At 45.5% G+C, this 27,683-nt stretch overlaps 12 protein-coding genes across 12 annotated transcripts; 5 read left to right on the top strand and 7 right to left on the bottom strand.

The window, feature by feature from the left end:
- Positions 1-768: 768 nt before the first annotated feature.
- Positions 769-4,511, top strand: VTP01DRAFT_8480 (uncharacterized protein; the record flags this gene model as incomplete). Its single annotated transcript, XM_069387606.1, has 14 exons — positions 769-886; positions 946-1,053; positions 1,110-1,203; positions 1,278-1,578; positions 1,634-1,730; positions 1,784-1,857; positions 1,910-2,338; positions 2,397-2,736; positions 2,795-2,978; positions 3,042-3,140; positions 3,203-3,349; positions 3,407-4,076; positions 4,145-4,284; positions 4,355-4,511. The coding sequence occupies 14 exons, from the start codon at positions 769-771 to the stop codon at positions 4,509-4,511; spliced, it is 2,958 nt and encodes a 985-aa protein (XP_069241358.1).
- Positions 4,512-4,592: 81 nt separating this feature from the next.
- VTP01DRAFT_8479 (uncharacterized protein) lies at positions 4,593-5,538 on the bottom strand (the record flags this gene model as incomplete). The annotated part of the gene is made up of 7 exons (XM_069387604.1): positions 4,593-4,683; positions 4,740-4,816; positions 4,880-5,024; positions 5,086-5,159; positions 5,227-5,291; positions 5,353-5,439; positions 5,511-5,538. 7 exons carry the CDS (start codon positions 5,536-5,538, stop codon positions 4,593-4,595), a joined length of 567 nt encoding a protein of 188 aa, XP_069241357.1.
- Positions 5,539-5,985: 447 nt separating this feature from the next.
- On the top strand, positions 5,986-6,828 carry VTP01DRAFT_8478 (uncharacterized protein; the record flags this gene model as incomplete). The annotated part of the gene is made up of 5 exons (XM_069387603.1): positions 5,986-6,089; positions 6,160-6,341; positions 6,408-6,574; positions 6,639-6,737; positions 6,805-6,828. 5 exons carry the CDS (start codon positions 5,986-5,988, stop codon positions 6,826-6,828), a joined length of 576 nt encoding a protein of 191 aa, XP_069241356.1.
- Positions 6,829-6,953: 125 nt separating this feature from the next.
- Positions 6,954-10,882, bottom strand: VTP01DRAFT_8477 (uncharacterized protein; the record flags this gene model as incomplete). The annotated part of the gene is made up of 8 exons (XM_069387602.1): positions 6,954-6,977; positions 7,046-7,285; positions 7,351-7,583; positions 7,652-9,667; positions 9,724-9,979; positions 10,060-10,334; positions 10,397-10,690; positions 10,756-10,882. The coding sequence occupies 8 exons, from the start codon at positions 10,880-10,882 to the stop codon at positions 6,954-6,956; spliced, it is 3,465 nt and encodes a 1,154-aa protein (XP_069241355.1).
- A 690-nt stretch (positions 10,883-11,572) lies between these two features.
- On the bottom strand, positions 11,573-13,277 carry VTP01DRAFT_8476 (uncharacterized protein; the record flags this gene model as incomplete). Its single annotated transcript, XM_069387601.1, has 3 exons — positions 11,573-11,923; positions 11,978-13,094; positions 13,147-13,277. 3 exons carry the CDS (start codon positions 13,275-13,277, stop codon positions 11,573-11,575), a joined length of 1,599 nt encoding a protein of 532 aa, XP_069241354.1.
- Positions 13,278-13,973: 696 nt separating this feature from the next.
- VTP01DRAFT_8475 (uncharacterized protein) lies at positions 13,974-16,154 on the top strand (the record flags this gene model as incomplete). Its single annotated transcript, XM_069387600.1, has 3 exons — positions 13,974-14,029; positions 14,092-15,122; positions 15,181-16,154. The coding sequence occupies 3 exons, from the start codon at positions 13,974-13,976 to the stop codon at positions 16,152-16,154; spliced, it is 2,061 nt and encodes a 686-aa protein (XP_069241353.1).
- A 385-nt stretch (positions 16,155-16,539) lies between these two features.
- On the bottom strand, positions 16,540-16,959 carry VTP01DRAFT_8474 (uncharacterized protein; the record flags this gene model as incomplete). Its single annotated transcript, XM_069387599.1, has 1 exon — positions 16,540-16,959. One exon carries the CDS (start codon positions 16,957-16,959, stop codon positions 16,540-16,542), a length of 420 nt encoding a protein of 139 aa, XP_069241352.1.
- Positions 16,960-17,488: 529 nt separating this feature from the next.
- Positions 17,489-18,997, bottom strand: VTP01DRAFT_8473 (uncharacterized protein; the record flags this gene model as incomplete). The annotated part of the gene is made up of 5 exons (XM_069387598.1): positions 17,489-18,015; positions 18,082-18,313; positions 18,443-18,807; positions 18,879-18,939; positions 18,995-18,997. 5 exons carry the CDS (start codon positions 18,995-18,997, stop codon positions 17,489-17,491), a joined length of 1,188 nt encoding a protein of 395 aa, XP_069241351.1.
- Positions 18,998-19,116: 119 nt separating this feature from the next.
- On the top strand, positions 19,117-19,748 carry VTP01DRAFT_8472 (60S ribosomal protein eL42; the record flags this gene model as incomplete). The annotated part of the gene is made up of 3 exons (XM_069387597.1): positions 19,117-19,188; positions 19,366-19,588; positions 19,654-19,748. 3 exons carry the CDS (start codon positions 19,117-19,119, stop codon positions 19,746-19,748), a joined length of 390 nt encoding a protein of 129 aa, XP_069241350.1.
- Positions 19,749-19,820: 72 nt separating this feature from the next.
- VTP01DRAFT_8471 (uncharacterized protein) lies at positions 19,821-21,175 on the bottom strand (the record flags this gene model as incomplete). Its single annotated transcript, XM_069387596.1, has 7 exons — positions 19,821-19,986; positions 20,050-20,147; positions 20,197-20,265; positions 20,331-20,612; positions 20,678-20,696; positions 20,763-20,836; positions 20,894-21,175. The coding sequence occupies 7 exons, from the start codon at positions 21,173-21,175 to the stop codon at positions 19,821-19,823; spliced, it is 990 nt and encodes a 329-aa protein (XP_069241349.1).
- A 141-nt stretch (positions 21,176-21,316) lies between these two features.
- On the bottom strand, positions 21,317-23,057 carry VTP01DRAFT_8470 (uncharacterized protein; the record flags this gene model as incomplete). Its single annotated transcript, XM_069387595.1, has 3 exons — positions 21,317-22,231; positions 22,298-22,825; positions 22,884-23,057. 3 exons carry the CDS (start codon positions 23,055-23,057, stop codon positions 21,317-21,319), a joined length of 1,617 nt encoding a protein of 538 aa, XP_069241348.1.
- A 642-nt stretch (positions 23,058-23,699) lies between these two features.
- Positions 23,700-27,582, top strand: VTP01DRAFT_8469 (uncharacterized protein; the record flags this gene model as incomplete). The annotated part of the gene is made up of 14 exons (XM_069387593.1): positions 23,700-23,765; positions 23,821-24,136; positions 24,192-24,473; positions 24,539-25,129; positions 25,185-25,364; positions 25,428-25,504; positions 25,568-25,694; positions 25,760-26,220; positions 26,283-26,363; positions 26,417-26,508; positions 26,565-26,741; positions 26,805-27,087; positions 27,142-27,249; positions 27,313-27,582. The coding sequence occupies 14 exons, from the start codon at positions 23,700-23,702 to the stop codon at positions 27,580-27,582; spliced, it is 3,111 nt and encodes a 1,036-aa protein (XP_069241347.1).
- Between the last annotated feature and the right edge of the window lie 101 nt (positions 27,583-27,683).

Raw genomic sequence — 27,683 nt, 5'->3', positions numbered from 1 at the left:
TGTGCGTGCGTATGTACGGCCGTGAGAAAGACTTTACTACGCGTTGCTCTGACAGGCGATAACCGATGAAGATCGGGGGAAATGCCACAACAAAGGTAAGAGAACTGCAAAAGAAAGATAAGGGGGGAATAAAAAATATCCATTGACGATTATGCATTCATAGGACCGCAATGTGGGCAGAGAGTCAGTCCATACAGAAGACTCATCTGCTGGTAATACCGTTGGTTTATAATCCATCATGAGTAATATTGGGAGACGATTAAAAGTCTATAAGGACATCAGAAGGAATGTATCTCGAGCCAAATTATGATTTCTTTTTCACCTTAATTCCAGTGAGATTAATCACAGATTTTCACGTTATAATGTCCTACATTACATTTATGATCAAATGTACACGACCTGCCGAGAAATAATCCAGTCTTGTTGCAATTTTATATTCTGAGCCAGGTGGGTTTTTGGAAAATCTTTTACCAAGTGGGCATTAAAGCAATCGACTCCAGAATAAATTCAATTGTGTACCCAGTATAATATCTAAACGACATCTACATCTATTGCCACTTGAAAATATGGCTAACCAGTCGATAATTTCAGCAAAGCACGCCCGATCTGAACTGCTTTCGTTATTTGAAGTCACGCCGCATTGTGCTCCTTGACGCGCTTCGAATTTTTGAACTTTTCGCTCTGATCCGGCCATAGATCGATCGCTCAGGGTCCGCGCCAACAAGTTACTGAATCCTGAGAAATATACTCGACTTCAATCTGAAGACGATGCTTGAAACACAGTGTCCTGAGGAAATTGTAAAAACTGCAAAGGAGGCAGCAACAACAATCGAGAGTCGCGCAATATACGACACTCAAGTGCCAGACATCGGAAGCGCTCTCACAGGTAATAATTACAATCAACAGTGGAGAGTTTGTATATTAACCGGCAGTTTCTTTTTCTAGCGTCAAGCTCTGTGCCTTACCAGCTGCCTGAAAAGCAAGAAGTGCAACCGATCGTCTCTAAGCATGAGTTCACCTTACCAGCTGCAGGAATGGAGCAAATGCAAAAATGTAAACACAGAGCAGCTTACAACATGCTACCTTTGCCTAACAATGTACATCTCTAGGGCGTCCGACTGATCCTGCGGGCATACTTTCTGAAATCGGTTGTGCATATTTTGCACTGAACAACACCGTGTACCTTTGGGATTACGAGGAAGTGTAAGTTAGCTTACAGCCAGCAATCGAAAAAGGACGCCTTGTTGCTCAACATACAATGACCTATGCCCTTACAGAAAAGAAGTTGATACTTTTGAACAGCCAGCACCCGTTCTCAGCGTAGCTCTGGCGAAACCAAAAGCAGATGTCTTCAATCCTGAAATCACTCACGTGCTTATTGTGGCTACTGCAAACCAAATTGAAGTGATTGCGCTATCCTTCAAGCGACAACCATCAACTGGAAAGACATTAACCTTTCATCCAACGGGTCTCCGCACGCCGGCTTCAGGAGCTCTGATTACATCAATCAAGAGTACCAAAAATGGACGCGTCTTCATGCTTTCCAAAGACGGCAACATCTGGGAGCTAGACTATAAGGTAAACTTTTTATTGTAAAAATATTTCGATACACTTATTGACAGTGTTTGTTTAGGTGGAAGAAGGCTGGTTTACCAGTAACTGCTCCAAGACGAATCGATCACCATTTTATACCTACGACTTGAGTTCTTACTTTAAGGGCTTGTCTTATGGTAAGAGCATTTTGTCATATACTAAGAACCGCTCTAAGTATCCGTTTCTGTAGATCCTTGTGTTCAGATTGTTGTTGACGAAAGTGGCACTATTTTATACTCGTTGCACGCCAGTTCTACCATACATGCAAGTGAATTTGGACGCATACATGTGTGTGCATAGGATAACACTGTTATAGGTAGCATTCCTTGGCGCTGATGGAAAACAATTCAAATTCGTCGCAAAGGCCAGCAATATATTCAACGCTGCGAAGCTGATGTGTCCAAGCACACCGTTGCTGGACAGCAATACCTTCAAAATAGTCTCTATTCATCCAGCATCGCCAAAGGAAGCATCTTTGTATCAATTGGTAGCCGTGACAACAACTGGTTGCCGTATTTATCTGTCATGTTACAAGAGCATAGGATCCCGGCAAGTAGACGCACCGGATGCCCTTGAATTGGTCCATCTTCGACTACCACCTCCGCCATTGTCATATTCACAAATTGGTGGTCAGCAAATCAAACATAGTTTCTACAGCAAAGGTGTATTATTGCTCGTAGACGAGAACAACGGTAGCCAAACATTGATTACAGCAAGTCCAAACATGGGACGGTTAGCCACCTTGGTAAGATTCATTTAATGATGAGTGTCTTGATCGACAACTCATGATGTATCATCCGTAGGGCACACGCGATGGTCTTCCTGAATTTTCGAACCAATTGCCTATCTCTGGTCAAATTATCGATATTGAAGAAATGCAAGGCATTCCTTTCAAGCTGAACGACTTATCCTCTCAGCTTTCCGAAGCAGCCCGGCATTTCCTCATCTTCACCACGCACGGCATGTTCATTGTCGTGAAACAACGACCCGTCGATATGCTGCTGAACCTGTTGACACCTCTTACCGATAGTGTGACACCGACAGATTATGAACAGTTTTTCCAGCTTTTCGGCCCCGTGCACTCGTCTGCACTGTGCTTCAACATTCTGTGCAATACAAGCGGATCTTTGTGTAAACATCCATGTAAGATACTATGTCTTAGAACAAAATAGAAATCATGAAAGCTAACGTAGAATTAAAGTGCAATCCAATCCTCCAGTAACCAGCAATGCTACCAAGAAAGCAATGCGATTGTTAGAAGTACAGAGCCAGGTTCCATCCAGCAACAATCCAAACCATCCATACACCAGCAGACATGACGGATTGGCATTATTCATTTATCGACTTGTTGAGCCGTTCTGGAATTCTCCATTTATCGTACAAAAGTAAGATAGTGGGTTAGCAACGTGTAGCAAAGTTTTAGCCGGTAAGTAACTGTTTACATCTAGGATTCAAGCAGGAGCGACAAGCTACGGAAGCTGTTTACCACGGGATCAGCTCTTATCAGTACAAACAGTCCTTCGTAAAGTTCAAAAATTTATGGACCAGTAAGCACACCAGATGATAATTAATATGTCAACGAAAGGTCCACGTCTCTAATACTTCTCAGAAATCCTGGTGTATATAATCAAGCGGAACCGCGCACACCGGAAGAACTATCATTCAAAAGACTTTACAACTTTGTTGGCTTGCTTGCGGAGGCAATCTCGTTCTTGCTGTTTGTCATAGACAGCGATGTCACAAAACTGTTACCGAGGTAAGCACAGTCTTTAAGTGTAAAATCTCTATCTGGTCTCTAACTAGATGGTAATAGCCTGAAGCCTGAGATGCAAAGAAGTTTGACAACCATCACGACCAAGGACTTGTTGACCACCGAAGCTGGCCGTGAAATGAGCGGTGCTTTGGCAAATGCACTGATTGACGAACATGCAGCAAAGTTCAGCAACCTGGATATCGTTGTGGACGTTCTAGAGGAGCGCTGCGGCAGATTCTGTGGTGCCTCGGAAGTAATTCTTTACAAAGCAATCAAGATCATCAATGCTGCTAAAGCGGAAGTGAACGCTACATCTTCGCGCAACGCTCTTCAAGAGTCGCTGACTCTTCTATCAAGGATTGCAGGAGATTTGACGCCTGAAAAAGTTCAAGAAGTCGCACAAGATTTTATGTCACAGAATGGTGCTCAATATGCAGTAGAATTGGCATATGCATGCGCTAAAGCGAGAGAGCCTCATCACAAAGTGGATGCTTTTGCACAGATGCAGCGCGCCGCTGGAGATGCTCGAGCTGAGATTTCCGGGGCAAAGCAGCGATTCTACGATATCATCGTCGATCTTATACTCAAACTGGCAGAATCCACGGATCCTTCATCCCAAGTACAACGCGAGCAAGCCTTCCAAAAAGCATTCAGCAGAAACGATACTGTCTTTTTATTCTATTTATACGATAAACTCTTTGAACACAAACTCGGCAAAGAATTGATCAGGGTAAGAAAAGCCAACAGCCAAGGTTTTGTAAATACTACGAGATTTTAAACCATCACCCGTTACCTTAGCTTGATGCTCCTCATCTCGAAAAATTTTTAAGCAGCGAACCATTGACTTTGGGACGTTACGAGCTCCTTGCAAACTTTTACAGAATGCACGAACGGTACGAGGACGCCGCAAAGGCATTCATGCAATTGGCAACTGCACCGTAAGTCTTGTTTACATAGTATGCATTGCATGGAGATCGTTGTGGTATTGACAAAAATTCTCGTTTATAGAAGCGATCTGAATATCCAGGAAAGAAAGCAATACCTCACCCTTGCATCCGTGTGCATCAAAAGTGTCACATCACCTAGCTCTCGATATGAGATGTTAAACTTACAAAAGGATTTGGAATATAATATGTCTCTCTTGAATAAAGAATCACTCGCCTAGAGGCGAGGTAATTTTCTTGTACTTTGAATTCAAGCATATAACTAATTGGAATTAGACACTTGGAGAGCTTTTTGTTGACTTTTATTTGCTTTGCAAGTAGGCCTTTAGCTTTTCGAGTGCTCGGAATCTATGCGAAATTGTGTTCTTGACATCCTTGGACATTTCAGCGTAGCTAGAACGAGATTTGCGTCAAGTTTAAGCGTTTTCACATGTCTGGATATCACTTACGTTTCTTCGAAACCGTCAGGCTGGAAGATAGGGTCCCAACCAAAGTTTGCAGGACCTCGTGCAGGTACGATTTTACCCTGATAAACACTGTATCAGAAAGAAAACATCAACAATATCGCGGGCATTTTAATGTTACTAACCGGAGTCTTGCCTTCAAAGATGATAGGTTCGTGGCCAGGACCTTCGCAGTAGGCAAAAGTACAAAGTGCGTAAGCAGAGTTATTGTTGAATCCGGCCAACATTTTGTTGAGGCCGTCGTGTCCAAGGGATTCCAGGAACCATTTACTGTAAATATGGGATGTGAGTAAGGAGAGAGTGATAGAGCTGATCTACGTTTTCGACGTACATGTAAGGACCTGGAAGGCCATTCATGGCATCAAAGCATAAGCAGGTATCTTCAGTGATGCAGGGTCCATTCAACTAGAGTAGTAGGATGAGATCTCTTTATCACGCAAGTGTAATTCCAGGGACGGCAAAGAACCCTTACTATTTCGGCAGCTTGGCGACATTTCTGCTTTGCGATATCCTGCGTAGTGCCTTGGAGTTCAGGAACTAGAGAGATATGGGGCCTATGTTTAGACAACGCAAAAACAACGGCGTTGCACACACTTACGATCGATCTTGTGAGACTCGACATTGATCGTGCCTGCGAGGATCGCCTGCACTTCGGCAAGCTTGTTCTTGTTGCCGGTAACAAATGCTACATCAGCACCCAATTGTCAGTAAGAATGTTTGTGATTGCAGTGTAAAAGCTAGAGTCAGGATCGGTACCGAGCTTGCCGAGTTCCTTGGCTGCCATAGTAACTGTCTGTAAGAAACGTCAAAATTCGATTTCGGGGCTGAGAGAAGTATGCATAAGCTTCCATGCCGCGGTCGTGTTATCTCGACGTATCGAATCTTTGACTCACAACTTGTACGCATTTTTGTTTCTCATGTAGTCAAAGAGATCGATATCTGCAAGGACATTCTACGTTATAGACATTGGTGCACGTACGTACTTGAGAGATTTGAAGAATGAAATATTTTTGTACATAATAAGAATTGGTGAAGCTTAGAGAACCATTTATTAAGCTGTCCAGAGTTATAGCTCTGGTTTTAATCGCTTTGTAAAGACTCTGGATGTATCCCTGAGTAGTAAGTCTTGCTAAATTGAGACAATTGTGGTAAGGGGTCCGGCGAAAGAGAAGCGGAGGGAACAAGCTGGAAGACAAGGCGGACACGACCCTTTTTCTCACTCAACGAAAGAATGGCAGAAAAGAAGTATGAAGACATGACCCCCGAAGAACGGGAGGTCTACGACAAAGCCGAAAAAGCGCGTGAAGAGCAGGAACAAGCACAGCTGCCGTACAAGTATGTAGACATTGCCAGCGATTGGTTTCGCGCCAAACGTTACGATTTAACATGCGCATGCTGTCAAAAGGTGGAAGCAAACGTTGCAGGACGTTGATGTGACGATCCCGGTTCCAAAGGGTACACGAGGCCGCGATCTCAACGTCGTGATAAAGAAGAATTACATCTCGGTAGCGCTCAAGGGTCAAGCGCCTATCATTGAAGGCGAATTATGCAAAGAGATCAGAACTGACGATAGCACCTGGAGCGTTGGTAAATAATAAGAGTTTACGTACCAAATGTTACAATGGACTTATCAATCAATTCACGTACTGGTAGATAGCCAAGGAGAAGTGCTGGTGCATTTGGAAAAGCATAATCAAATGACATGGTGGGAGAATGTGGTCAAGAATGCACCCAAGATCAATACCCAGAGAATTCAACCTGAAAACTCCAAACTGGAAGATTTGGATGGCGAGACTCGAGCCATGGTCGAGAAAATGATGGTTAGTTTAATTTTACAACTCCCGTGTATAACCCGTTGCATCTCACATACATATGGAAACCAAGTTTGATCAGCAGCAAAAGATGAAAGGATTGCCCGATAGCGACACATTGAAGAAGCAAGAGTTGTTTGAGAAATTCAAAAAGCAGCATCCAGAGATGGACGTAAGTGTACGAGTACTCTATCGAAATAGACTGCTCTGGATACTTATGGCTTGCTTTTAATTTACAGTTTAGCCAAGCCAAATTTCAATAAAATGTATTATAAGCGTTTTAGCGTACATTATGTGGTGGATATGAAGGAAAGGAAAAGAAAGAAAGAAAGATAAAGGAAGGAAAGAGAATGCATGTATGGAGGAGAGTAGGGGAAATAACATGGTTTTATAGTGTAAAGTATGGATGCTCCTGAGTAAAGAATGACAGGGATGTCAGCAATCTTGATGCGTTTTTATTCGATCAAAGTTCTGACTTACCAGTAAGCTTGATGCACTGCCACGTTTTGCAGGGTCTCGACTGAGCAGCATCTTAATCAACTGCCGTGCTCTTGCATTTGGGACTTTGCGCTCAAGGTTTGGAATGTACAGTTCCTTTTGTTCGTTCCAGCGCAGACCATTGTTCAAGATCGGCGTGGAGGGTGAAGGATGGGATACAAAATGTAAAATCGTTTCATCTTTGATGCTGCTAGCGAACAATGCGTGCTTTGTCTCAAGTTCCTTGAAGATACATCGCATGTTAGAAACATATCTATTTTGATCGTAAACCAATTGCAGAAACTTACGTAAATGACACACCCGAGTGCCCAGAGGTCCACGCTAGGAGTCGCCACGACACCATTGGCGCCCTCGAGGCCGTAGGTTGTCGCACGAGCCACTTCAGGAGGACAATAGCGTGGGGTAATTACTCCAACACACTCTTCGCCAATTGTGCGACTGGCTTCAAAGTCAATCAACTTCCAGCGCTCGCCCTTGCGATGCATGACATTGCTTGGTTTCAGGTCGCAAAATGCAATATCTATATGATATACATATATATATCAGCCGAACTGCGACCATCCTCTTACTTTACTAGATCATTCTTACCTCTGGAATGGCACCAAGCTAAGCATTCGACGATATCTTTAGCAATCGACCGGATATCTTCCCGTGTCCATGCATTCTTATCCGTTCGTGATCGGCGGATCAGGTTGCTCAGTGTTTCATCCAAACACTCGAGGACTGTTGCATACTTGATCTTGTCTTCATCTTCTTCGTCCTCTTGCGCTTTCAAGATATCGATCATCTTTTCATTATCTACACTGTCGCTGTTTCCAGTCTGCAAACGTCTCGGCAGCGGCGTCCTGCTCTCGTCTTGGATGGTCAAAACTTCGAGCAAGTCTACCACGTGTGGTGACTTGAGTTTTATCAGTATCCGGCATTCTCGCTCCCAAGCTTCTCGTCGTCCAAATGACTTGATAACTGCCTTTTGGTTTCGATCAACCTTGTCTACAAATAGCACGCTATTCATTGGGCCCACGATCGGAGGAATATTCTTATCGACTTGATACCGTTTAGGTAGCATGTCGATCAATGGTGCTACCGCTGCAAAGAGATCTTCGGCTTCCGGTCCAGATGACGTGGATGAGGAGGTAGCAGTAGGTCTTGGATCACTTCCACCTTGCGTAGCAGAGTCTGTGTGCGTGCTTGCTACGTTTTGGCTCGACTGTTCGCTGTTCTCAGCCTGATGAGTCTGCCCGAGTGCTGCTAACATTTCCAGAGGACTGACGCTGTTGTAGATATTGTTTTGATTTTGAAGAATAGGATTGAAACCTCGCATCGATAATCGTTTATCGGATTCTTCGGGTTCTGGGGTAACAGGACGTGCAACAGGCACACTGCTCATGTTTGACGATGGATATTGATGATGCGTCAATGGTACAGCACCTTTGCTACCGGCTGGATTGTTTGTAGATGCAGAAGCCGTTGTCGTGGTAGCAAGGCTAAACTGTTTGCTAGCACCGGGAATATAGCGAATAGGGCCACCGGGGCTCTGTGCTTGATATGATATAGACTCGTTAAATGTAGTGTTATCTTCATCCTGTTGTCGCGCATCACTGTCGCCGTGCGTTTCATGCGTGATTCTAACTCCATTGCGTGTCTTGAAAGCACCGTTGCCACCACCGCTAAGCATGCTGCTACCATTGACGGATTTAACACTCTGCAAAACTTCCATGCTGCTGCTCAGCGGCGCCCCTCCTTCAGTTGCATTGACAGATGCTGGTCCAGGATGATGATAATGCTCGATAGGCACATCTGTAAGCTGGCCGGAACTATTTCGCTGAGCAGCATATCTCGAAGCAGGCATGGAAAACTCGTTCGGTTTCTGACCCATCATTTCGTTGGGAATCTGGGTGTTAGACATGTTTGCTTCCGGCAACAACAAAGCATTACTAGCGTGGATTGACGAACGCATGCTGCGGGTACCGTTAGAATACTGAGGCGTGTGAACATCGCTGTTGGTATCAACTGGAGATGGCAATTCTGCCAATACGCCGGTCATCACTTTATCTGTATCACCAAGTTCCGATCGACGTCCGCCGAATCCGTCATGCAAGCTGAAAGAATTTGTCAACGCTTTGGACACACGTTTTCTGCCGTAGGGATCACCGTCGGGGTATACATGGTTGCCGTCATGCAGAGCGTACATTTGTCCGTTGCCATAGTCGGGTCCCTGCGTTGTTTCTGTCCAATAGTATGGATGACCATCATCGTACTGGGAATTGTCTTTCTCGTCCTGCTCGTCCTTCTCCCGTTGCTTTCTGCGTTTCCGACGCCATAGCAGTAGCAGCAAGGCTCCAGCGATGAGCGCAAGTCCTGCAACGCCGCCGACAACAGCACCAGCTATGGTGCCGGCATTCACTGTTGAGTTATGTCCGTCGGTGTTGGTATCGTTGCTGCCGTTTGAAGGAGTGCTGGAAGGTATGCCAGTCGTTGCTATTCGCGACCAGCTCCAACTTGCCGTATCAAGCACGTACATGTTTGAATCGCCTGTCGAACTGACGCCCCAACCTCCATAAATGTAAAGTTTGCCGGTGCTCGAATCCAAGACGGATGAATGACCTGGAAGACAGTCGTTTTTAACAGAGTAGCCACAAGCTGGTTTATTCCAAACTTACCCATGCGAGGACCTGGACCGTGATCTGTGTTGTTCATATTTTGCAGCTGCCATGTGAGTTTTGGGTACGCTGAAGCATCGAGAACCCAGACATTCGAATCGAAGGCTTGTGTTGTACCACCACCGTAAACGATCATCTTATCTTCCATACAGTTCGCTGTATGCAGTATTCGTGCGCCGGGAGCCCCTCCAGATGTTGTACCGACAGTCACTTGCAGATTCCAACTTCTAGTGCTCAAGTCATAAATAACAACGCTCTACCAAGAATAATAAAATGCGTAAAAGAGATGAGTAAGAAACATATGCAAGTTAAATGAAGAGAATAATTAGTCCTCACCTGACTTGCATCCGCGCCGTTCCCGGTCGATGTGCCTCCAAATGTTACCAAGCAATTGCATGCTGGAATGTAGCAAGTTGAATGGCCGGTTATCGCCTGTCCATTCGAGCCAGACGTCCAGACAAATGAATTGGAGTCGAGAGTATACAAGCTGTTGAGGACAGAATTCGTTTGCACGTATCCGTTGGTATCGGTGGATGCGCCTCCGTAGATATAGATGGTATTATTTGCACGGGTGATCGCATACTGTCCGGCGGCGCTGGGAGACGTGGAACCTAATAAGAATCCAAGTTATGCATTTGTCCTAATTCGGGATCAAAGAAGGGGTGGAACGTACTGGAAGTCGGGAAACTCCAGCTCCAACTTGTACTATCTAATTTTTGGATAATGCTTTGACCGCTGTTGTTCGATGCTATGGTGACCATTTGGCCAGCAGTTGGCTGCTCAATGGCTCGAATGTAAACCTGTGGTCGCATGACGGTGCCAGATTGCTGCTGCGTCTGGACATGGTACCATGAACCATTTCGTGAATCCCACGCCCACACGCTCGATGAGCCTGGCACAGAGGTGCTGTAGCTCTGTTGAGTCTCTTCAGTGCCTCCGTATAGAACGACGTATGGGCTGAGGAAAGCTAATAGTGCGATAAAATGGAGTCAGGATCGTTTTAATCTCGGGTAACGGCCCTTGACGACATACCAGCAGCATGGCCAGCTCTCCAGGGCACGGTCGTCTGTACGCTTCCTAAAGCGGCCGATTGCGCGTCAGCGAGTTGGGCTAGGAAAATAATAATACTTCCTAGCCATACAGACGAGTGAGGCAGCATATAAAGAGAAAAAAAGGATGTGATGATAGATTCAAGGGAAACAATGCCCTCTTTGGAAGAGGGGGGGAGGGAAGATACGCAGAAGGCGCACAGAGTATTGCGGAGTTGCTTTTCTTGGAGACAGCCCATCTTTGTGGCCATTGGGAAGGCGTTCCTGAGCTTTTCACCGCAAATCTTTGCCTCTTTCTGTGTGACCATGGATGACGAATTCCCGACTCAGCCCAATCTTTTTTTAGCAAATGCACTTCACCATTTACGTCGCATCAAGCGTAGCAAAGTACAAACTACTTTGATACGTAATTGTCGATTTTGTGCAGATTAAGATTTAGTTTTGCTACTCTTTGTATCTTTTGGCGCTCAGATAACAAAGAATACTTCCTTGCCGCTCTACAATATAAATTACATAATGAAATGTGGAACTTTGTTTCAAGTCATGGGACTAAATCGCTATTACATAAGTAATCTAAATCAATGGCGTATATAGGCGACCCTGCTTTGATCCCTTGCCTGTATGTTTTCAAATAAGGCACATATGTAAAATAGATATTAGGCAGACAAATATTTATGCAACTTGCCAAAAGACTAACATTCTCATGCGTGCAAGGTACAGATCTTCGGTATACTGACGGATTTAGTAACATGCAATATACTTTGTGAAGCAGAGATATGATACGCTAGTTTGCAAATATTCTACTGTAGATACTTGTTCTTATCTCTAGTAGCTTTGTTTGCTCGGTTTCTGCGTTGAGCCCATTTTTGGTACTCTTCCGGATGTTCTTCTTTGAATTTGTTCCGCAATTCAAGCGATTTATCATTGAACTCTTTCTTCTTTTCGGGCTCCAGTTGCTTCCAACGTGCACCAATGATCGCGCTGATTTGTCCCATATCATATTCTGGATTCGTACGTTTAATCTCGCGGAAGATAGAGTTGCTGAATAGTACGTAGCCATTCGGTGGTACTCGAAGTTTGTTTAATCCCTGAGCTTCTTTCCATTTCTCTTTAGCCGTTCGCGCTTCTTCTTTGTACTTTTCTTTCTCATCCTGTAGATACGGCATTAGATGCGCAAGAGCCTAAAATGCACGGCCTAAACTTACCGCTGGTAGATTTTTCCATCTATCAGATACTATCTTGCTTATCTGCGACGGCGTAAGCTCAGGATTCTCTTTGTGTACAAGTTTTCGCTGTTGAGAGTTGAACAGGAAGTATGCATTGAATTTGTTCCCTGGTCGAGGTACGTAGTGAGCTCTGGGATTTTTTACATCCGAATTTTCCAACGCCGGTGCTACTCGTGATCGCTTTTTCTTCTTATTGAAGCCAGCATCGTCTTCCTCGTCCGAAAATACGTTCAATGGAGTAAATTCATAGATACGCTCCTCTTCAGCTTCATCGCTGTCAGTTTCAATAATCTCTTCAATGGATTTGCTTTCTGGAGCCGACGCGCTTTTGCCTTTGGCCAGCCGACGGAGAGCCCGAAATTCCTTTTGCTCGTTCTTTGCAATCATCGTCTCTTTATGTGATTCACGAGCTCGTTTTCGTGTCTTTGCATGCGGTGCACTGCCTTCGCTATTGTCGCTTTTAGACTCCTCATTCTCATCGTTTTCGTCATTAATCTCTGCCTTTCTCTTTTTGGCTCGTCTGTGAGCTTTCTTCTGGGTTCTCTGTGATGTTTGTACGACTTCTTCCTCGTCATCAGAATCGTTTTCCGGGATATCGTCATGAATGTCCGGCGTGAATTCTGAATCTGAAGAGTCATAGTCGTTTTTTGCAGGCACTTGTTGCTTTTTACGCTTCAATTTTTGCTTCGGCCATGCATCTTCAAAATCATCGTCGCTAAGGTCCATTGGTTTCGAAGCTGCCTTCGTGTTGATCTCTGGGTGCTGTTTCGGTGTCGATTTGACAACGTCTTGCATATCAATGCTGAGATTGTAGTCTCTCGGATCCGCTGCTGCTTTCTCGGCTCTTTTAGAACGCATTTTAAATGAGGATCGGTCCATGTCGCTTTCTGCTGCTTTACTGCTGCTTTCGCCTAGGTATTTTGCTTTAAAGTAGGCAAGCCTGTCGCTCAAATCGCCTGCCCCTTGATTTGTACCCTTCTCTCTTAATTTCGGCGTTGGCGAATCGTCAGCTGGTACTACAGATTTAGTTCGTTCTGGGCTACTCTCAAGCTTGATAGATTGCCAAGTCCAAATATGCTGGCAGTTTTCACATTGCCTTTTGGGATAGTTTAGATCGGTGCACACTGGAAGTTCATGTTAATACTTACGCTTTGCCTTTATTCTTTCCAGTTAGAATCTTAAAATCGTCGCTTCCACAGTTTTTGCAATCAAATTCGAAGGCTGATTCTGCTTGTTGCTGCAATTTTAGGACGTCATAGTTGATCGATTTATGCTTCATGATTTCATTCAGGACGGAGTGGGTAGGTTGCACGGAGTGAGAAAGAGACGCGTCTCACCCGCCAATTTCAATTGTGACTCGTGAACCATGCTTCGAGTGTCATATCTTCTTTGGGATTAATCTTAGCGATGAAGTATTTCACTATAGTTTGTTCCCGTCTTCTGGAGTATAATTTATAGATGATTGTAAGTAAATCTGTAGAAGAGCTTTTGCGACCTTCTAGAGATAAAATAAGGTACTGACAAACGCTATTTCCATTGTCCTGTAATGGTCAACATAGATTACCTATCAGCCTGCGGAAGTATTGAAACTCATGATACTTGAGGACCTGACCTTATGAACCTCTACATTTATACTATACATGTAGCTGCTGGTATCGTACCAGGTATGGCCGCAGTCAGCCACATTCACGCGCTCTCTTCTATTGTAGGTCCATACAATCGTCCAGCATATTTATTCGAGACTTTCGCTATGGGGTTATGGCATTGAGTTCATCGCAAACCGCGTATATATCATCACAGCATCGTCACTTTCGTCGCATTAGCTATTCATATGGGATAGTCTGATCCCATTTTTGTGCGACAGCCACTCAGAGGCTGGTTTCCAAAAGGGAATGCTGACGTTCCATTTCACAACCAAATTGACCTCTTTCACCGCTCCTGTACTCTCCTTACAGCGTGCCTCAGCCATTCTGCCATGAGTGCTGTTCCCGCTGAAATGCTTGCACGGAAGCAGCCTCTGTTGTTGCCAAAGTATATTCTGACAATACTGTGTTCCTTTTTACAAGCTTTGGCTGATAATTTCGCTCTCTTAGAACCCCAAATGCCTTATCTTCCCTTGACAATAGCAGAGCCAGAAAAGACGCCGTCTCCTCTCGAAATCGTCCCAGTGTCGAAAATGACGAAAATGCAAAGTCTGTGAAGGAAGCGGTTTATATGCACTACAACAAAATGCCACCAGCGCCGGCTCCAACAACAAAAGTTGCAGATCGACCAACCAATTCTGTTAACACCTGTTTGCCAAAGAACCGTGATACTGTCATTGGCAATCAAGAGTACTCCTTTGTTACTCACTCGTTCACCAAAGTTAATGAACGTCTTCAAGTGAACCGCCACATTGACCACCCAAAGACAGGTGGCAAAACATTCTTCACCGCAATGAAATATGCTTCCCCTGCTCCTCGCAGAACACGTATGACCACTGAGCAACTGCGCTTGATGTCTCGACGGATCGATCCTACTCAACCACTCAAGAAGCCACCGTTGCCTGTACTATATTGCCCATCACCCCGTCAGCGCTCTCAGCCACGGCGGAAGACATCATCACTTCAACAAGTCGCCGACAGGCACAAACGTGGTTCTGGCAGTATTGACAAGTCCAAATACAACCACGTCAAAAGATTAAGCGAGGTGCTCAAAGTACGTCTTGCTCTAGCAAAATACCGGATGATTGAGAAGATGGAAACAGAAGGCAACACTGTCGACAATGAATTGTACGACCTCCTTAAAGCTAAGGAATCCTCGTCTTGGCCCAACCACTCTCAACAAGAACGCCCAGTGCGATTTCCCGCAGAGCGACAACGCTCATCCACCTTTTTAACAACTGTCGGTAACGGCAAAAACATCTTCAAACATACGCATCGGCCTCGAAATGAACGAAGCCAGCCAAAATTGAATGCTTTGCGCGGTCTGGAAAACCGTGCGGTATTACCGTCATCCCGAACGTCGCTTTCGGTGTCTCTGGAAATGCGAAATGGAATGCAGCCACGGAAAGACGGCTACAATCAGGAGGGAGTAATCACCCCTGCTCATCGATCCTCTCTGTCTCTGCACAAACCTGTAAAAGGTGAGAACAATCATTTGTTTCGTGTAACACACTCTAGATGCTAATCTACCCAACGCAGACTTCGTGTGCAAAGCATGCAACAGGTCGTACAAGACCAAAAACGGTCTTCAATATCATATGAATCGCTGCAAATTCTACAATAGCCATATCGATAACATACATGAAATCTACAATAATAGCATCAACAACATTACCTCCACCTCCACCACTGACGCCGCTGCCGCTGCCATCGCCGCTGCCATCGCTGGTACCGCCAACATGACCTCTGCCATCCCCACCCCGGCGGCTATTCTTGACGCCGCCGACAGCTCCATCGAAACCATCGAAAAATCTATCATCAACAACATTGGAAGCATCCAAGATACCAACATCCACAACGAAAGTAAGGAAGAAGATGACGATGCTGTGATCAATTGTATCTGCGATGCATCAAATGAAGAAGATGGTACAATGGTGCAATGCGACATATGCTGTTCTTGGTTGCACGTTGCCTGCGTTGGTATGCAAGAAGATGAACTCGATGATGATTACAAATGCCCACGGTGCTTGCGAGAAGGCCGTGGTGGAAAGGTCAAACCACCAGAGTTTAACATGCAAACCGAACAACATGTCAACGATGATGACGAGATGGAAATCGAATATGCTATCACAAAGCCTGAAGATGATGAAATTCAAGATGGTAACAACAACCGCAACGATGAGAATATGGATGCCACAGAGGCGGACGCTGCAGAGCAGGTCCCGTTATTCCATCATGTTGAGGACACAGATCAGAGCCCTTGGCCGCAGCCTGGTGACACCACGGACTTTGATGGTTATTCAGCTGCCATACCAGACGCATCATGGAGCATATCTGAAACAAGCTTACCGTCGCTCTTGTTCTCCGATAACGGTGTGGGTAGCAGCTTGCTGGAAGACGATGTGAACGATCGCACACCTTCGAGCGTACTCTCTCAATTCAACTATCTGGGTACTGAAAACGATGAACAATGGAAGAAGTATGCTGATTTTGAGCATGACTTCATCTGCTAGCTTAAACATTTGTCATGCATTCATAACCTTTGATTTCAAAACATACTTTGCATATATTTCAGGAGCTTATTTACCCGAAAAAAGAATAAAGCATTTCTGTGGATAATGTCAGTGGATAAAGTAGTCTCCTCCGAAACTTGGATCGAAGCTATAATGGGATTTTGAAGTAATGTTTTTAACCGAAGGACATTTAGGCAGGATGCAGTGATTCGTTCACAATGTCAATTACTTAAGATGGACTTAAATAACTGTCTAAATGAGATGACCACCTTGTAGAAGAGGAGAGATTCTTCTGTGGTCGCAGCAGGTTGCCACTGCAGGGACTACAACTGAGCTTCAAAGATCGAACTCAGATTCAAAATACTATTCAAAATATAACATAGCTTCATGCTTGCCATCTCCGAGGCGTACGGGCGCAGGGCCCTACCCTTTTGACGGGGATGGGTATTCGAGTTAGTTGCCTCGATGGCCTTATGAAGGGCTTCGGGCGTTGTCCATGTTCAAGCATGAATGCTGCAATAAGGGCTTGCGAGTGCGCGGCTACACCGTCACGATGGAAATGCATTTTGCACACATCGCAGACGGTGACACGTTTAATTTCTTCGTTGCCATCCTTATCTAAGATAGCACGGCCGGTATGCCTGGATGCTGCTGGTGGTCGACGAAGGTACTGCAGATAAGAAGTTCGCCTATCTGTGATGCAGCGTGGGCAGACCTTGCTCGTATTGTACTCATCAACCGCAGTGACTGTATGGCCCTCCGTCTTGCAATGTTTGATGAGTGCTGAAGCTAGTCGCGTGTCCATCGGCGAAATTGTTCCCTTTCTGCGCGTCGATGAAAGAGCATCTTTCCCAATAGCAAACAATATGTGGTTCTCTCTCTTCTCTGCTGCCTTCCTCTGCCGCTGACGTCGGCGCTTTTCTTTTTTCCGCTCTGCCCGAGCTTGCTTCTATTCTTCCGTCCAACTTTCTCTCCTTTGCTTTCGCTCTTCCTGTCGCTCTAAAGCCTGCTGCTTCGCTTGTTCATTCATAACCTTTCTACGGTGTTCCTCATGATCTTGTCGATAGTCTTGTTTGGTAGGTGCCTTTGAACATACTTCAGCTTTCTTCAATATCCTAGTGGCAGCCTTGTCAACAGCAGACTGTATGGAAAGAGTCGTGTCTCACGAACGCCGTAGAACGGGCTTTTCACATAGAATTCATGTAATCGGAATCCGTTCCGATCTTTTTGCCATGCCCTCAAATACGCTAGGTACTTGTCAAGATCTGATCTTGTACTACCTGCAGCAAGGCCCTGTTCAATAATGTCGATGTTTGCCTTGATTTTTCTGTCTTCTAGCCAAGATGCGTTTCTGCGTGCTCGTCCATAAAGTTCTCCGCGGCTGATAGTATGCTGAACGCCTGGTTTTGCGGGATCGTTCGGCAAGTAAAACGTACCAGCAGCAAAAGTTTCGCCGGGATCCACACCAATAGTTCCATGAACCTTTCTCGTAAGTTTACATCGCTCGTGACAGGCAAACCATCATGTTCCAGAAGACGGCGACGTGTCTCACGAACTTCTGGAAGGTAGCGGAAAGACTGTATTCCTTGAGAGTACTTTGATCGTTTCCAATCTCTTAAAGTAACTCGTATTTGGTTTCCGTTTGTAGATAGCATTTCCACTGTGTAGCGCGGATGTATCTCTCCAGAGATACCGGGTATTCCCTCTTTTAGTTGTGTGCCATAGGGATTCTCCTTCAAAGTAAAGCATTCCTTGTCAGAGTTTCTTGCCTCTACTCCCACATCGGCAAGAACATGGAGTGGAATGCTCGTCTTCCTGAAGATATTTTCGATGGATACTAAATCATCTGCCATATGCTCGCCTACGTTTTCAAGCCTTGATAAATTTATATTATATATATATCAAAAACCCCTTAAAAGCGACTTACGCGGTGGAAGGCTTTGTGCAAAATGCCTTACATTCTTAATCAACGTAGTGGCAAATGCTCGGTCGATGGGAATAAACGTGTTGCCGCTGGGTGCATGAAGAGAGAGCTTGAAGGACATCGTCGGCAAACGTTCAAGCATATAAGCAGAAATTACGGCAAGGATGTGTGCAGCAGGCGATCTAGTTTCTTCGAATTCTCCATCTTCTTCTTCATCATCTTCTTGCCGTTCTTTCTTTTTTGTCCAGTATGCGCGACTGTATCAGTAGGTGGCGATTTTATCTTGAGATGTTCAAAAATATCTCCCGCAGATATTTGCTTTCCAATGACTTGTTCAAATTGCTGCCGAATAGAGTCTACAAACTCTTGGAACATCTTGGCGGATATGCGTTGTTGCTTTGGTCAACTCTTGAGCTGCATCTCTGCATTTGTCGATATCCACCAATGTTTCGCTTTGTGGAATATCAAATGGCACATGCCATATCAAGGCAAAGATGTACTCGCCATCGACTTCCAGCCATTGCTCTGGAATGGTAGCTTTACGTTGAAGCTCAATAGCCAAGTCATCTTGTGTTAAAAGTGTACCACCAAATTGCTTGGTTCGCAGATGGCCCAAAAACCGTACTATCGCTTTCCGTATCTCTGCTGACTCGATCCCTTCTAGTATGCGTTGCCGCTCCTCCTTTCCAACCAAACCATTGGCATCGCGTTCCAAAAACTCCTTGAAGGCTGCATCTCGAGGCCATCCTTATCGAACCATTGCTCGCTCAGCCAAGCATTTTGTGCAGAACTCGATTGACCTTTCCACAAAATGGTGAACGATATTCGTTCGGCTAACTTCGTGACAACAGAACCGCGATGCTTTTATGAAGGTAGTGTAGGAATTTCTTGATGAAGTTCCTCAAAGCCGGCGTACCATAGCTGATGAGCAAACAGTTTCAGGTTTCTTAGTTTGCAATCGTCGTTATGCCGTACATAAGCCCGTTTCAAATTCAGTTGCCTGGAGTGTTCAGGTTGCCGTAGCGGGAGGAGTTTCAAATGCTCGTAGACGCTCCCACAAAAGCCCACCTGCTATGCTACCCATTCCGACCCCTCTCAACTTCGGCAATGGTATGTATGAACGTCGAAAATGGCATGGCAGTTTATGATGAACAGAACGATGGACGCCGGATGGATTGATGGATGACGATTGACGGATGGATGGGGGAAAGTCGAAACCGGCACGATTCACGTTCATGACACGGAAAATGGAGAATGGCGATTTAATCGATGGCGCCGGTTTGTTAGGTCAACATTCCCAAGACCCGCAACACCTTCTGCAAGGGCAAGAAGTGCCGTAAGCACACTCCCCACAAGGTCACCCAGTACAAGACCGGCAAGGCTTCTTTGTACGCCCAGGGTAAGAGACGTTACGACCGTAAGCAGTCCGGTTACGGTGGTCAGACCAAGCCCATCTTCCACAAGAAGGCAAAGACCACCAAGAAGGTTGTCCTCCGTCTTGAATGCACTGGTATGTAGCGTCAAGTGCATTGTTTGACTCGAGTTTACAATTTTTCTAACACTTATCCTGTGTAGCCTGCAAGTACAAGATGCAACTCCCCTTGAAGCGTTGCAAGCACTTCGAATTGGGTGGTGACAAGAAGACCAAGGGTGCCGCTCTCGTCTTCTAAGCGCAACGTAATAAAAGGGCAACGATCAGAATGCTTTAATCGCCAACATGTACAACCTTCCATTTTATTATTCTAATCGTATTTCGTGGGATCCCATTCGGTCACAAAATATTCGTCGAAACTGTCAAGCGTCTTCATATCCTCTTCGCTGATCTCGAAATCAAACACCTGTGCGTTGCTTTCAATACGCTCCTTGTGCACCGATTTGGGAAGTGGGATGTACTTCTTTTGCAGCGACCTGGCAAAGAAGATTAGATATGCTTGTTTTATACAAATTCGCGAACCAGGCAGACAGACTTACCATCTAATAAGGATCTGAGCAGTACTCTTGCCGTACTTCTCAGCAATCTTGACGAGTTTCTCGTCCTTGAGTTTTTCACCCATGGTCAAAGGAGAATACTGCGTAAAGTTAATAAGTATTCACATTGTTACCAAAAGTGCGCCTTACAGCCTCAATAAGGATATCATGTTTTTCGCAAAACTTTTCGATTTGAGTACGAGCGAGGTATGGTGTCACCTGATAGCCATGATTAACATTAGCTTATAAGTTATGTTTGGGATAGAGAGAGATATAATACTTGCTTCGATCTGATTGACGACGGGCTTGACGGTGCAGGCTTCTAAAAGCTCCTTCAAGTGATGCACACCATAGTTGGAAACACCAATACTCTTGATCTTTCCCTCCTTCTTAAGCTTCTCCAGAGCTTTCCAGCTCTCAAGACGCAGCTCCTTTCCGGGTGTAGGACTGTGGATCAAGTAGAGGTCTACGTAGTCGAGACCAAGCTTCTTCAAGCTGGTCTCGAGAGCAGCAACGGCCTTTTCGGTACCGTGTGAATCGTCCCAAAGTTTCGTGGTGACAAAGATCTATAGTTGTATAGAACGCGATTAGCTTTATGCCACTACCTGGAAGGAGCATTCACGCAACTTGCCTCTTCGCGTGGTATGCCGCTTTTGAAAATGATCGTCGTCGTCGTCAGCAAAGATATACGCGCTTGTACTCTGTGTTTTGCTTACCTTTCCTTCAAAGCCTTGCCAACGCTTTCTTCGTTGTAGTAGCACTTTGCGGTATCAATGTGACGATAACCAGTCTGTGTATACGCGGCGTGAGTTGGAAAGCATAGACGGGAGAGAGAAATGACGAATACCTCCAAAGCCCACTTTACTGCTTGCTCGGTCTCATTGCCAGGTTTAGCATTGTACACGCCGAAGCCAATTACGGGAATCTCGTTGCCGTCATTTAACTTTCTCTTGCTGGTGAGGCCTGTCGGTGACGCCATTGTTTGTCGCGTTTGGTGGAACAGATATCGTCTGTTTCGGAAGACGATCGAACGTGAATATCCGCCGCTGACGTTCGCTGATACGATTCTGCCACAGCCGCAAAAAAAGTAGCTTGGATACATTTGAACAAAGTTGAGGGTCGCGATCATTTTCGAGAAAAGAAAAGAAGGGAAAAGATAACGTGTGCAGATCACAATAAATGATGCATTTCTTGTTTGGAAATGATAATAAGATAATATGAAGGGGATAGGGCTAGCATTACATTGTACACGCGAGCACAAAAAAGTATTCTAGTTGCTTCTATTCGATCTCTTATACCACCAGATGGCACCAGCTACTGCCACCGCTGAACCGACGGCTAGTAATATACCCAAGAGTACATCGTCGCTTTGTTGCTTACGCTGGCGTCTTGCTCTTCTTTTCTTCATCTTCTTTTGCTTCTTGTCGCTACCCTCGGACACGGCCTTTTCTTTCTTCTGTTCTTTTGTAGCTTCCCATTCCACTACGGTGACGCCGTCGGGGACGACAAGCTTGCCCGTTGTATCCAGCTTAAGAGCACGACCGAACCACTTGCCTGCTTCGAACAAGTCTTGGTTGACGCCCATACCGTTAGCGTACATAATAGCAATGTTGTATGAAGCCTGGGCATGACCTAGCACAGCAGCCTCTTTCCAGTAGCGAAGAGCCTTGTGAGGATCAACATCGACGTGTGTCTTAGAATGGACTGTCTCGCCTTCAGGTTGAGATCCATAAAGATAGATGAGGCCAGTTTGGAAGGCAGCGCTGCAGAAATAGCGCTCATCTTGGGAGTGCGGTGTGTGGTTGCGAAGATACGATGCAGGGATATGTTCTTGCTCCAATATGCCAAAATCAAAATTGATGCGCGGAGCTGTCGCATTCATTGCTCGGTTCAAATAATATAATGCCATTTCGTAATCTTTCTCGACTTCTGCTTCAGGTAATCCTCCTCCGTACGAGTTACCGACAATGTAGCATGATATCGGGTCAGGTCCTCCTCCGGGTGAGTTCTCTGTAGCGTCCGCTGCACGCTTGTACCATTCGAATGCTTTCTTCGGGTCCTTCTCAAAGGACTGGATAGGCTTCAAGCTCGAAACGTCGGTGCCGAGTTCGTAAAGTGCTGCAACTTTCCTCATAGATTGGATATGGCCTCGTTCAGCTGCATGATGATAATAGCGGAACGCATTCTATACATGGACGCGTGACGTCCAGTAAATATTCATGCAACAAGGAATTGTCATGTGCCATTTTACCTCATAGTCGCCCATGCGGGATTCAAACCATCCTCCCAAGTGATATGCACTTGTAAGATCGATATCCATATCGGATTTCCAACCCTTCGACACTGGTACGGCCCATTCCATGCCTTCTTGTTCTTTCTCAAGATGGATAGTCAAAATTCTGTATTTCTGCTGCTGTGTTTGCGCAGGTGAAGCTTCTCCTGGCGCATTTGGGGGCGTGCTTAGTAGTATAGGAGATGCAGGTTGGAAGGACATTTCTTCCGCCACAGAAGGCGATGATGAATGTGCTGATACGGAGCCAAGCGCTGCAGTTTGCTGGTAGATATCTGCCAATTCTGGATCGTTGGTTTGTGACTCGGTGAGTGCCGGTGCGGGCAGAATCATGGAAGAGTTTGGCGAATGGTTAGGTGAGGACATGAACGCATAAGAAGAAGCTATCGAGAGGGAAGGCGAGGTAGTCAATGACGAAAAGGGCGAGGTGGTGTTCTTTTCGATTTGCCACAGCGAGTCGTAGTGTCTAACGGGTGCAAAGAGTTTACCCTGTCAAAGCAGAACTTGAGTACGGTGGATGGATCTGCGAGGTTACCGTGATTCACACCTTCAACACGGGTTCCTGACCCTTCACGCCGGCTCTGACATATTGCTGTTCAATGACAATGTCCAGATCTTTGCCTTTGCAATTCTCGGGAACGAGGATTGATATAGTGACCTGATCGTCGCTTTGACTCCAGATATAGCTATTCGCTTGCAGTTTTTCCTCAGAGTCGCTCATTGCCGTCTCTGCTGGGAAGCACCAGGGAGTTTCTCTTTTCTGCCCGCTGACTGACGAAATTTTGTGGGAACGTGACAGCGGGGGTGTTTCTCGCATTGCGCGCTTCGGCGCTTGATGCGTAAACTACATCAAGAGCGATGATTAAAAAGCAATCCTTAGATATGAATGATATCTAGCTTGAAATCTTATGGCATATATGCGTTAAGCGAATTGTCGGTATATATTTGCGTGCGTTTTCGTGCTATATGTAACGTAAAACCTGAATGTGTAGAATCACTACTTTAGTATTAGCTGCTTGATAGGATCATAACTCACTTTACACAAAGCGCATTTCGAAGACAAGACTTGTGTGATTCGGTCGCTCTTCATATTATTACATATTAGAGGTTACAGCAGCAGATCACAGGTCATGTATCATCATCCTTCTATTGATCCTTTCCGCCATTTTCTTATGATTTATGGCTTTCATAAATTTGCATTAGATGTTTGCAATTGATGTACGTTGTCTGTGGAGTGCTCTGTGCTGGGAAGCCACGAACATGCATCGGATCTGTTTTATCCCGTGCTCGCGCCACCATGGAACCGAGAGATCCACATGAGGCAATTCTTATTGGCTAGCTTGATGCGATACAAACAGAGGAAATGGATAAGCTCTTGTACACCTTGTCTCCTGCACCTTTTGGCTGTGCCGCGATGCAAAGTTCAACAGTAATGAGGCTATTCATATATACCCGCAGTATCGAAAAGCTAACGTTTATTTCAGGAGGATAAGGTACAGGCCGACCTGGAGACGAAGCTCGCGAAGCACCGGCAAGTCCTCGAGAGCACCAGACAGCTGCGTCCAATGCTTCGCGATCGCCAAGCTATAGCGAACTGCGAAGCGCAAATCAGGGAATATGAAAAAAGTATCGAGTACCTCGAGGAACAGCTGTGCCAGCGTCGGTTCAGCGGAATGACGCTGGCGGGTGGTGGTATGGTAGCTGCTTATGCCGACGACGACGACAACGAGGACCCCGCGGATGAGGCGCCTTCAAATACCCAGCAACCGAACAATTGGAATCAGCGTTACTCTCGGCTGGGTAAATTTATCTCCAACTTTCCAGCACAAACGTTTCTAATCGCAGTGATATATAGATTTGATAAAAAGCCAGACACCTTACAATACAGCAAAGATCGCAAATAAACTGCAAGAATTGGAATATAAATTCGATGTCGAGACTCGGCTTGCTGCGGGTTTACAAAGAATGGTGCAGGTCGTCGAACAGGACTCTGCAAAGCTAAGCGATCGCCGGAAATCGCTTGCACAGAAACAGCTCCAAGAGAGTCTGCAGAAAACTGCCTTGCTCGAGTCGGCCCGCAAACGGTACAAGCGCTTGTACATCGAAGATGAACAGGATCGGCATTCTGATGATATGGGCAAGTCGTAAAGTCGCACATCCGAATCGACCATTCAGCTACTAACTGCGCACATCGCTCTGCAGTTGTCCCTGGAAACGGAATGGCATCGGCGCTGGCGAGCAGTGTATCGGGATATCTGCAGATTCGTATCATAGAGGCACGCGACCTGGAACACATGCCCACCAAATGGGGCAAGTCTCCAGATACATTGGTAGTTGCCAAGATCGACGGAAAGCCTGCTTTCGAGAGCAAACCATCGCGTAACTGCAAATGGCTGGAGAAACATGCCGTCCATATCAACAGAGGATCAGAGTTAGAATTGGAGATACATGACCAGGCAGGAGACAACAGAAGTCCCATCGGTGTCTTGTGGATCAGCATAATGGACGTTGCAGAGGAAATGCGCAGGAAAAAGGTGCAACGCCAAAATACACTGTTACTTACAAATGAGAGCAACATAATTTTCCCCGAGGAAGCGCCTCCGTGGGCTTCGAGGTCAACCTCGGCGTCGCCGTTGTCGGCATTAGCATCCTCGGTTCGCAATTGTCGGAATTCTTTGACTTCAGAGTCTAGTAGCAGCAATGAAAGCAGCAATGAAAGCAACAATGATAATATCGTCAGTGCCTGGTTCGATGTCGAGCCTCAAGGCGAAATCCATCTGGAGCTCAATTTTGGCAAGTATTAACAACCTAGGACCTTTGAAAAGCAAATTTGCTAATCTTGCAACAGTCCGAGAATCGCCAAGCCGACGACCGTTCAACAAGCTAGGGCGTATGGGTGCCGTCCGAGAAAAGCACAATGTCGTGCGAGACATCCGCGGACATCGATTCGTGCAGAAGAAATTCTTCAACGTGATGAAATGTGCATTCTGCTCCGAGTTCCTTGTAAAGACTGGGTACCAATGCGAAGGTAACAAAGCGATAATAGATAATAAAGTCGACTACTGTTTATTCTTACGATGCTTTTGAGTAGATTGTATTTTTACTTGCCACGAAAAATGCGTGGCCAAGGTATTCACCAAATGCATTACTAACGTGGACTCTGGACCTGCAAGTATCTCGCATTCATGACTGTAGCCGAAGCTTAAACTGACACATTGCTATGTACATTAGGATGATGAACTCGTAAGCCATCGAATACCGCACAGGTTTGTAGCTACAAACAACATTGGTGCACATTGGTGCTGCCACTGCGGCTACGTGCTTCCGTTCGGCAGACGCAGCGTTGAAAGATGTTCAGGTACATATCCGTTACATTGCCCCTTTCATTTTCAGGATGTGCTAAATAGGGTTTGGCTTGCATAGAATGCAATGTACTTTGTCATGCTCGTTGCAGTCATCTGGTTCCTGCGTTATGCGGTGCCCCACCTTTGGATGTTATCAGCGAAAGGTTCCGAGAGACCGTTATTGCGGCGCGTCATCGAAACTATCTTCCACAAGTCAGTCCAAGAGAAACTTCGCCGCAGCACCCTCTATCATCTCCAGAAAGCTATGTGACAGCATCGGAAAGCATGGATCAGTCTGGCATACAAACAAACGATTCATTACCGCGGACAGGTGGTAGATCTGCAGAATACTTTGATCCATTGGCTCTCCGTAACTCTCCCGCAGCGCAAAGCATTCCACATGTGCCAATGGCTCATCCACACCGAGAGTCTGCATCCTCCAGCGAATCATCATATCTCAACGCATATGTCAAGATAGATGAACAACTACATAGGGATCATGCAACCACCTCACATGTCTCTTCCACCACAACTCAAGAAGCAAGTGTTTGGCACAAACAATTTATGCTTTTACCGCGAATATTGACATGTAGATTTTCTAGTCATCAGAAGCCAGACGGTTCAAAATCGGATTGCAAGACTTTACACTGCTCAAAGTGCTCGGCAGGGGCAATTTTGGAAAGGTATGTAAGCCTTTGTTCTCTGTCATGAACGTAGATACTGACATACAACGAAGGTCCTCCTTGCGCAATACCAAAGGGACGGCGAGGTGTATGCGATCAAGATTCTCAAGAAACGATCAGCTCTCGATTTCGAAGATGTGCAAGGGTGATTGGGAGTTGTCATGTATGGATATTGTGTTGGTATTGATATACTTTGCGTAGCATCCGCATTGAAAAACGGGTTTTCGAAGCTGCCAATCAAGAACGACATCCCTTCTTGGTCAACTTGCATTCTTGCTTCCAAACGCACGCCCATCTTTGTTTCGTGATGGAATATGTCAACGGCGGAGATCTTATGAGCCACATCCAACGAGAACCGTTTTCTGAGAGACGAGCAAAGTAAGCCGCCATTCAATCAATTTAGAATCACTGATAATTTTGCTAAATCAGTAAGCCTTTTAGATTCTACGCGTGTGAAGTACTGTGTGCATTAGAGTATTTCCACCAAAGGGGTATTATTTACCGTGATCTGAAACTTGACAATATTTTACTGTGCAAGGACGGACACATCAAGTTGGCTGATTACGGATTATGCAAAGACAACATGTGGATCGGATGTACTACAAACACATTTTGTGGCACACCAGATTTTATGGCCCCGGAAATCGTTTTGCATCAAGAGTACGGCCAAGAGGTCGATTGGTGGGCGTTCGGCGTATTGATTTATCAAATGCTGTTGGGCATGGTAAGATATATATGCATATATAAACCCACGTACTCGATCCTAACAATAGATCAGCCACCGTTTTGGGGTGAGGATGATCAAGAAATTGCAGGCGCCATCCTCAATGACGATGTCATGTATCCAATCAACATGTCAAAAAATGCTATATCACTGTGTAAACAGGTAAAACCCTGAAACGTTTGCTGCAATGCCCAATTTTTTTGCATTGACATTCTGTCTATGTAGCTATTGAATCGAGACCGTAGCAACCGTCTCACAGGTGCAGCCTCTGTAAAGCAACACGCATTCTTCAAAGGTGTAAACTGGGACGATGTGTTGGCAAAGCGTGTGAGACCTCCATTCTTTCCAACTGTCAAAGGTGCAGCCGATACTTCCAACTTTGATGACGAATTCACTGTTCAGCGACCAGTGCTCACACCCATAGCAAGTGCACTGACAAGCGCGGAACAAGAAGAGTTTGCTGGCTTCTCATATACCGCCGATTGGGCTCTGTAAAGTCGAAAGAGAGAGAAAAAAGGTTACCAAAAATTACCATATACTCATACTTATTATGAAGATGACTCATTTTTTTATGCTTGATGTTTCGTCTCTCTCTT

The sequence above is a fragment of the Rhizomucor pusillus genome (assembly GCF_041956525.1).
Source record: "Rhizomucor pusillus strain CBS 183.67 unplaced genomic scaffold VTP01scaffold_5, whole genome shotgun sequence".
Lineage (NCBI taxonomy): Eukaryota > Fungi > Mucoromycota > Mucoromycetes > Mucorales > Lichtheimiaceae > Rhizomucor > Rhizomucor pusillus.
The sequence above is the reverse complement of the archived record's forward strand: the minus strand, read 5'-3'. Positions and strand labels throughout refer to the sequence as shown.